Here is a 9788-nt window from a genome sequence, read left to right on the forward strand (position 1 = left end):
ATCTATAAATCAATAGTATACAATCATAGTATGGGCAGCAATAATGCATGCCAATAGACGCCAAACTCATACGTGAATCACGCAAGACTATTGATTACATTTTAGGGAGCCACCACATATGTGGCATCACCGGTAGAAAAGGTTGTTCTTCCACTTTTTATCAAAAAAGGAACATGCGCAAATTCTATATCTTTATAAATTACACTAAGTACCTATTATACTCAATTAGCCCAAATACAACAAAAGAGGCGACGTCGACCATGTGATGGCAGTTAACTTGCCTTTGATTGTTGTCATCTTTCTCCAATCGGCAACCAATGAAAACAACATTCTCTCTTCTCTTTTTTCTCTCGAGCGATGGCATAGTGGATTCCAATCGTCCATGGATGAGAAAGCAGCAACGCCATTTCTTCAAATGGAGAAGCCAGAGGTAGTTTTTTAAACAAGTATTGAACCCGCTCTCGGACAGGATAATGCAGTAATTATTCTGACCAATCCTGCAGCCCCCATATATCATCCCCCACTCTCTTCTCTCTTTTCTCTCTAGCGAAAGCATGTTTAGCAAACCCCATATATCAGCGACCCAAAAAGTTGTTTACAGTTTACGGAAAAACGGCTGCCCGGTCGTCATCCGCCACCGACCCGTAAATCAGTTATTTGCATTTCAATTTGAAGCATGAAAACACATTTTTTGGCTTCTTTATTTTCTTCAAAGGCATTGGATATGTAATGATTGACCAAATCTTTGAGGAACAGAGAGAAGGGTATAAACCGTCGTTATTGCATTTGAAGAATACCCATTCGAGGTGTTGTCGCGTACTAGATGTGAGCCGCAACACTGTCTCTGTGCAGTCGTCGTACTGTATGAGCGGCATCGGCAAGCCGGCGAGCCGCTGCACAAGCACCGAGCCTGGTCGACGGTCGGCCGACGCCTTGCCGGCAAACCAATGATGACGACTAGAGCACGAACCAGTACCTGCATGTGGCGCTGGCGCTTTTCCAGGGTACTACGGAGTGCTCCGCGACCAATCCATGGCTTGGCGCAGCCTCTCGTGGCCATGAATGTCAGATCCGACAGGCACGACAAACAGTCGCCGATATGCAACTTTTCGACCGGCCGAGGCAGCAAGAAGGGGTACGGGTGAATCCCGGGCCTATGGCGACCCACCAACGTGATCCCGACGGCTGGTATGGCAGGAGTCATAGGCGGCAGCCCGACGACGATGGGGTGGGGGGAAAGCGCGGGCTGAAATGTCCCACCTGTCAACCGCACCCGATATATACAGGGCACTCACGGGGTGCTAGCATGTGAATACCCTACATACATATTCTCAAACAAAGAATCAAATTTATATTGCATACCCGCACTTCATTAAATCTAGGTCCATTTACATTTTCGGTAAACAATATTCAGAATAAAGAAATGCCCCAGTATATAGAGTCACATGAAGATTTGTTCTTAAGTATTATCATAGATACATGCAGTGAACAAGAAACAAACTATCAGTATTATTAGGGTTGGTTTTGTACATAAAACCATCTCCATTAACTAATTTCGATTAGTTATGTCACCGAAAGACAGTCGAGGTCACTGCTTTTTTATTTGGATTTATATTTTATTACTTAAAGTGACTCTATGAACATAGTCTCATTTTTATTTGGTTTGTAGTCCAAAGACATGTCTCCCATTTACATGTATAATGCTAAGTTCAAGATGCTCAAAAGGAAATACAATCGACACACAAATATAGCTCGATATTCCATTATTGTGTGACGATATGGGTCATCGCCAAACAATGTACACAAATTCCCTATAACACTAGAAATTTTTATATTTTAAGGGGCAATTTGGTGGTTATATACGCTCGTTGTGGACTAACGAGATATCAATCAAAGTTATATGTCTCCACCGACCGCCCCTCGTCCCTTAGTGATCATAGTTGTCCTAAAATACACAAAACATGTTGGTGATTACCATTAATTTCCTGTTAGCGACATTCTGTTCGACTAGCCAGTTGATGGCCCTTCGAGTTCCTTTCTGTAGTGTAACGCCTAATTAATGTTTAGTGGAGAAAAAAGCTTTCACGGTAAAAACATGACAGCTCATATGTTCAAAGGTAAATATAATCTCAAAATGTTTGGTCTTCATATAAAACGATTGATATACATGAAACAACATCTCCACATTTAAAAATTGTGGTGTATCACATAATATATCCGTGGAACTATTATATTAAGCCAAGGGTACAAAAAGATTCATCGTGGGGACTCTTATTGGAACAAGGGAAAAACAGAAATACATAACTAAGATGATACATTTGCTTCGATACAGCTGATGGTTTCAAGATTATTCAAGACAAAATGACAATACGACCTTGGCCATAGAAATCATGCCCAAGAAGGAATGATTAGGCTTCAACAGACTGAATGACTGCACCATCATTACAGAAACCGACACATGCGTTGTTGCAGAGTCCCATGTCGAATTTCATCTCTTGGCCACGGAAAACTGTTACAAAATAGTTGACGTTACAAAATAGTTGACGTTATACATGAAACAACATCGGGAAATTTAAAAACTGTTACAAAAATAAAAATAAATGTGGTAAATGAAAATTACCATTTTCCATGTTGTCACAAACGGAAGTCATGCATCCAATTGTGCAGTACTCGGTCGCATTTGGTTCAGCTACAAAAGTAATTTGAACCACAAGTATGTAAATAATTTCTTATTAGTAGATAATTATCAAGAAGCTGGAAAGAATTAAAATGATATCTCTTTACCGGATTCATGGAGAAGATTCACCTTAGGATAGTCCCTAGGACATGTTGGGCCGCTTATGATTTTACAACCACAAGCACTTGCGCAGACTGGTCGGGAACCACCACCGAAACGGCAGACGTTGTAGCAGTTTCTGCCAGTCGTGTTCTTGCAGCAACTCTTGCCTTCTACTTGGACATGCTCCAGAACTAAATCGGACGCGTTTGTGGGATTGGCACCCCACCCCGTGAAACTGAAGGTTGAGGGCGGACTTTTGCTGCGCCCCGCAAAACAATTTACGGCCGGACGCGTTTGTGGGGTTTGTTCTGGCAGCATTTTCTGCCTCGACCAATATTTTTGGTGTTATTTTGCGGGTCGGGGCATTATACGGGGTCTGCTAGAGAATATCTTAGATCATCTCTAGCAGACACCGTAAAAGGGCCGAACCAACAAAATGCCGCGAGTATACGAGTTTGACCCATTTTGATGGCCAGAACAAACCCCGTATCTTTCATCTGGCCCGTAATATTTTTACCGCAGCCCACAAAAAAATCCCTTCAGCCGGCATATATGATGTTTCACAGCGCAATTACGGGTCAAACCCTGTCCTACTCCCCCGCAGCTCCGCTGGGATTCAACTCCCACTCCGCCCTAATTTCTCGCGGCCTTGACCACGTGACCCTGCTATCTACATGGCCATGTGGCAATATATAATATGTGTTGAACTGAGCAAACAAGTTTCAAGACAGGTTGCTCCTTGGGCGCTAGAAAAGGCACATCACCACATGATGCGCCCACATGCTCCACAACAGTGTGGTGATGAATCCGTGATCCACAATAATGGAGGTGATGAATCCATTGCCCAGAATAGTAGAGCACAGGCTGTGCACGGATGGTTCAATGCAATGTTTCTTCTGCATGTCTCACGTTTTGTTGAAGAGGCTTCAGAAAACATAATTGCAAACCGTCAAGTAGCTTAGCCAGGTGGTCCAAAGGATAATAAGAATTGATACTTAAGCCAAACAAGCCATGCACATGATAACAACAAGCCAACAACCATAACATGATGCAGCCTCAACCTAGTTCTGGTCCACTATCCCACTAAGTGTGTTAGCATTTGAATATACATCATACCTATTCTGACACAAAAAACCAATGGTCCTCAGTGATGACTAACCCCTCAGACCTTATTCTTGTCTCTCACATCTCTATCTATTCTCCCCGGCAAGAAAATAAAACTCTGCTTGGATAATTGAAAGGCGGAAATCAATAGGGTGAGTTAATGTCTATAACGACAAGCATACCGAAAATAAGAATGAGTGCTTCTTTCCATGAAAACGATGATGGACTACATTCTGAGCGAAGCATGAACGGCATGGCTCATGGTCCACAACATCTAGTTCCACAAATAAATATGAAACGACTATATGTAAATGCAAAATATATGACTATTTAAAAAAAATTGCCTTATTTTCCAAGTAGTTGGGTCGACTAATTTGTATGGGCTGTGAAAAGACCAGCCATCGCAATGACATGTGTGTTCTAAGGCGCGGGTAAACCTAAAAAGGAAGACACATTGAAGGATCAAACTCACGACCTAAAACACCAGCCACCCACTTGAACTAATATGTCATGCTAACCAATGGGCACCAAATATATATTTAAGAAGATACAACGGCGTCAGATTTAAAATATTATTATATTTTATTATGAATTGCTATATATTTGAAAATGCACTACATTTTTCAAAAACACGAATAAAATTTGGAACAATAATATTTTCAATAAATCACAAACATATTTGAAAACATGAAACCTTGATAAAAACACGAACTGTCTATATAAGCAGCAGTTATGAAAATTTTCAACCCCCATCCAGTATCTTCGATCTCCTCCTCTCCCGCGATGGCACCGACGACCACCTTGACGGCACCAGGCTACTGGAGCTCGCCGTTGACGCCCTCGCTAAGCCCTGCTCCTCTGCCACGATGCGCGCCCTGCCCCGATGACGCCACTCCCCGCGGCAGTGACCTGCCCCGACGACTCCGCACCCCTGCTCCGACGACGCCGCTCCACAGCCGGCCAGGTACTCCCTCCTCCCTCCCACCACTCTCCTCCATCCTTCCTCCCTTGTTCTATCCCCACAGTCAGCCAGGTATATCCGGTGAGGTCGGTGAGGTTTGCGGTGGTTGTTGAGGGTTTAGAGAGTTGCGAGATTTCTGCCATGTCCTCAACGTGTGTGGTGAAATGCTAGGGCTAGCTCAAGATTCTCTATGGAGGGAATTTCTAGATGGAGGGAATGATTTTTTGCATAGTTTCCATATGGCCAATTTCTATATGGAGGGAATTTCAAAAACGGATTGGGAGTAAATTTTAAAACCCACATTATTTTACAGAAGTTTCTATATGGAGAAAACGATTTTTTAAAAAACAGAAAAGACAAGGTCCTAAAATTAATAGAAGACTTAATGTAATTCAAAATTTTATTGATAGTGCTTCAAAACTTCTTTAGTGATGACACAAACATATATTAATAATGTTGAATTTTGGCTTAGTTATACTCTACTAGCATATACTCTACTCTGCTCAAGATCGATGTGATCATGGACATGTTCCACTTCAATTTTTTTCAAGTTTCTCTCAAGTTTTTTGCTTACGGAGAACACTTTTTGCCATGGTAGAAGTAATATTGGAAATTTCTGTCAAGTTCATTTGAAATAGTTTATTTCAACAGGAGCAATTCAAAGTCTAAGAAATGCTCAAGTTCAACAGGATATATTTTCTCCTTCATAAATTGTTTTTTTGCCATGTCAAGTGTTGTATTTTGGTCAAAAATATACTTCTTTGTGCTAGGTTTTACTAGGTTTACTAGGTTTTTTTGCCTTGCTAGCGCTACTATACTTGAGTTTTTCCTAATTGTTTTTCAATCGCTGGAATTACAAATTGTGGTCTTGCATCTCCGTGGAGTTGGCCTGATCGTCCCTTGGCTGTTCGACAAAAGGTTTCCATTTGTTGTATGTTGAGTTTTTTTCATAGGATGATGATTGGTTCATTTGTTGAGTTGTGTATTCATCCATGTGTATAAATCGTGTATTCATCTTGTATTCATCTTGTGTATAAATCCTGTATTCATCTTGTCGTTAAAACACAACCCCGATAACTTTGATTTTGAGGCATATGAAAACATGAGAGAGGGGGTCGTTAAAACTTAACCCTGATAACTTCGACATGATGGGCTGTAATTAAAACATAACCCCGATAACTTTGATTTTGGGGCATATGAAAACATGATTTGCACGTCGAAGAGGCACGAGAGAGGCGGTCCACCAAGTATGCTCTCCCTAAATATAGCACGACTCATCAGACATGGGGGAGGAGTCCTCAATAATCTTCTGGGACTGACTCCTATGGAATTTGTCAACTTTGCATGATGTTTGCCACTATCCATTACTCATATGCATATGATTCCTTGTTGTGATTGTTCGAAATATGACCTAGAGGCAATAATAAATTGGTTATTACTATATTTCCTTGTTCATGATAATCGTTTATTATCCATGTTAGAAATGTATTGATTGGAAACTCAAATACATCTGTGGATACATAGACAACACACTGTCCCTAGTGAGCCTCTAGTTGACTAGCTCGTTGATCAAAGATGGTCAAGGTTTCTTGGCCATAGACAAGTGTTTGCACTTGATAACGGGATAACATCATTAGGAGAATGATGTGATGGACAAGACCAAAATTATGAACGTAGCATATGATCGTGTCAGTTTATTGCTATTGTTTTTCTGCATGTCAATGTATCTATTTCTATCAACATGAGATCATGCAACTCCCGAACACCGGAGGAATACCTCGTGTGTATCAAACGTCGCATCGTAACTGGGTGACTATGAGGGTCCTCTACAGGTATCTCGGAAGGTGTTTGTTGGGTTGGCGTGAATCAAGACTGGGATTTGTCACTCCGTGTGATGGAGAGGTATCTTAGGGCCCACTCTGTAATACAACATCACAATAAGCCTTGCAAGCAAAGTGACTAAGGAGTTAGTCACGGGATCTTGTATTACGGAGCGAGTAAAAAGACTTTCTGGTAATGAGATTGAACTAGGTATGGAGATACCGACGATCGAATCTCGGGCAAGTAACATACCGAAGCACAAAGCAAACAACGTATGAGATTAACTGAATAATTGACATAGAAGTTCAACCGATAAAGATCTTCGTAGAATGTGTAGAATCCAATTTGGGCACCATGTCCCGCTATTGTATATTGACCGGAGAGAGTCTCAGGTCATGTCTACATAGTTCTCAAACCAGCATGGTCTGCACACTTCAGGTTTGGTGACGTTTCCGTAGTATCGAGTTATGTATGTTGGTGACCAAAGGTTGCTCGGAGTCCCGGATGAGATCCAGGACGTCACGAGGAGCTCCGGAATGGTCGGGAGGTAAAGATAGATATGTAGGAAGTGCTGTTTGGGTCACCGACAAATTTCAGGTACGTCGGAAGTGTACTAAGAGTGCCGGGAGGGTACGAGGGGCATCCGGAGGGATTTCTCGACGCCAAAGGATCTCATGGGCTGTGGGAGGAGTCAAACCAGCCCCTAGTGGGCTGGATGAACCACCCACTAAGGCACATTGCTGTATCAAGAAGGCAGGGATCGTCATCGAGTTGTACGTCTGCTGAACACGGAGGTGTCGTCCGTTCGGCACTAGATCGGGATGGATCGTGATGGGATCGTGGGACGGATCATGATGAGATCGATGGACGGGCTGCGATTTGGATCGTGAAGATGTTCCACTACATCAAACGCGTTATATACGCTTCCGCTTAGCGATCTAAAAGGGTACACTAGTACGGCAAACGTTATAGGTAGGATAGTAGCGCTGGAAAATAGCACGCGCTGCTGCTACTTAGCAGTAGCGCTGGAAATTCAAAGCGCTACTAATAATGTCCTTATCAGTAGTGCTGACTGTGTTTTCAGCGCTGCTGATAAATAGGGCCCAACGAGGCCACCTGGAGTAGCTATAGTAGCAGGGCTGGCATGGTAAAATTGCTACTGCTAAGGTCCATAGCAGTAGAGCTCCAACGCATCCAGCGCTACTGCTAAAAGGGGCCCAACGAGGACACCGACAGTAGCTGTACTAGCAGCGCTGGCATGGTAAAAGCGCTACTTCTAAGTGCAATAGCACTAGCGCTCCTCCGGAAGCAGTGCTACTGCTACACGTGGCTGTTGGCAGCTTTTCACCCACACACACCCCCTCTCCTCCTTCCTCCCCCGTTTGCCCTATCCCCTCCTTTCTCCTTTCCTCTCACTGAGTTACTTCTCCACCATTGTTACTTCTCCAACATTGTTGCCTCTCTCTTCCTTCTACCTATCACCAACACACACCCCCTCTCCCCCTCCCCCCTTTGCCCTATCTCCTCCTTTCTCCTTTCCTCCACCATTGTTGCCCTCCTGTCACCCACACACACCTCCTCTCCCCCTTCCTCCCCCTTTGCCCTATCCCCTCCTTTCTCCTTTCCTCTCTCTAAGCTACTTCTCCACCATTATTAGTTCTCCACTATTTAGTCGTCCAGAATCTCTCTCGGGATATATATAGGTGTGTAAAAAGTTGTGCATTTTCAATAATGGGAATATGTGTGTTTGCGATATGAAGGGATTTGTGTGAGTGACATGACCCGTGATTTGCTTATGTTTTGCCTAAATGTCGATTTATTTCCGTCTCGTTGAATTTTGTGCAAACTCGATATGTCCTATTTTTAGGCAAGGTTATGCCAAATTTGTATATGCATGCATTTTGTTTATGACTATTTTTCTTGTTATACCTAGCAGTCATGAAGGTGAGTGGTAGGAAGGTTGAATGATATTTGCAATCGGCGGTGATGGACATGTATGCAAATAAACGGACTGGGATCAGATGTTCTTGTACAAAATGCAAAGAAGGATTAAGTGAAGGTGATGACGAGGACATCCACATGGCAGGGAATAACGACATGTGTCTAGACGAATAGATGACCGATCGACAAAAAGACAATGGCGCCGGACACGCCGGCGGTGAGCAGTCCGAACATGGCGGCGGGGAAGATTCCGGACACGGTGGCGGGGAAGAGTCCGGACAGGGCGTCGGAGAAGACTGTGGACATGGCGGAGAAGAGTCGATGGACACGCCATAGACTTCGACGCTACTAAGTTCAGTCATGCAGGACCCTTATGTTCGAGACCTCCATCGCAAGAGTACGAATAGAGATATAGCTGCTTCTAGAGAGGAGGCCAAGCTGGCTCAACTAGTAATACTTAATTAATTACCTTGACCACTTTCCAATGCAGCTCCAGTTGCCATTGACCCCTAACCTCTGATGAACCGTTTCCGAACCCTGTCCGGAAAAAAATGAATAAACGGATTATTAATTACTTGATATCGGAAAATGAACGAAATAGGCTGATATAGCTAGTGCGATAATGATTGAAATTACATGTGGGGCATTTTAATTACGTTGGCGTAATCTTCAGGATTTTTATTTAGTGAGTCTCTGACTTCAACAATTCCAGCATCAACTCTAATGTTTTACAACATCCAGTGAAACCTGCACACGTTTATATAAGCAGGCATGCATAACTCATCAACTATATTTAACATTGAATACGCAAAGTATAATGTGTAGTACAAGACAGTACGTAACAATGACTGGAAGCTGTAAGGCCATAGTATTTCTGTTTTGGTTATTTGTGCCTTTAAGAACCTTATCAAACTACCATATGAGTCTTCGGGGTATTCTTCTACCAAACTTTCATTTTTTGCATCTGGCTTGCAGACCTAGTAAAAGAGGGCATATAGTTTGCGAAATTTAGACAGCATATTGTTTGCAACATTTACATTAAAGATGATTTTTTATTGTGAATATTAAAGATGGGCGTGCATGGTCCACAATAATGGAGGTGATAAATCGATATGTCCCTGTGGACATCTGGATGGGGCAATACATAATATGGCCCTGTGGACACCTAGATGGGGCAATACA

At 42.8% G+C, this 9788-nt stretch overlaps 1 protein-coding gene across 1 annotated transcript; it reads right to left on the reverse strand.

The window, feature by feature from the left end:
• Positions 1 to 2408: 2408 nt before the first annotated feature.
• On the reverse strand, positions 2409 to 3097 carry LOC123402438 (thionin BTH7-like). Its single transcript, XM_045096361.1, has 3 exons — positions 2785 to 3097; positions 2621 to 2689; positions 2409 to 2509 (listed from the first exon to the last, which is right to left on the reverse strand). Exons 1-3 carry the CDS (start codon positions 3095 to 3097, stop codon positions 2409 to 2411), a joined length of 483 nt encoding a protein of 160 aa, XP_044952296.1.
• Between the last annotated feature and the right edge of the window lie 6691 nt (positions 3098 to 9788).

The sequence above is a fragment of the Hordeum vulgare genome, chromosome 6H (assembly GCF_904849725.1).
Source record: "Hordeum vulgare subsp. vulgare chromosome 6H, MorexV3_pseudomolecules_assembly, whole genome shotgun sequence".
Classification (NCBI taxonomy): Eukaryota; Viridiplantae; Streptophyta; class Magnoliopsida; order Poales; family Poaceae; genus Hordeum; species Hordeum vulgare.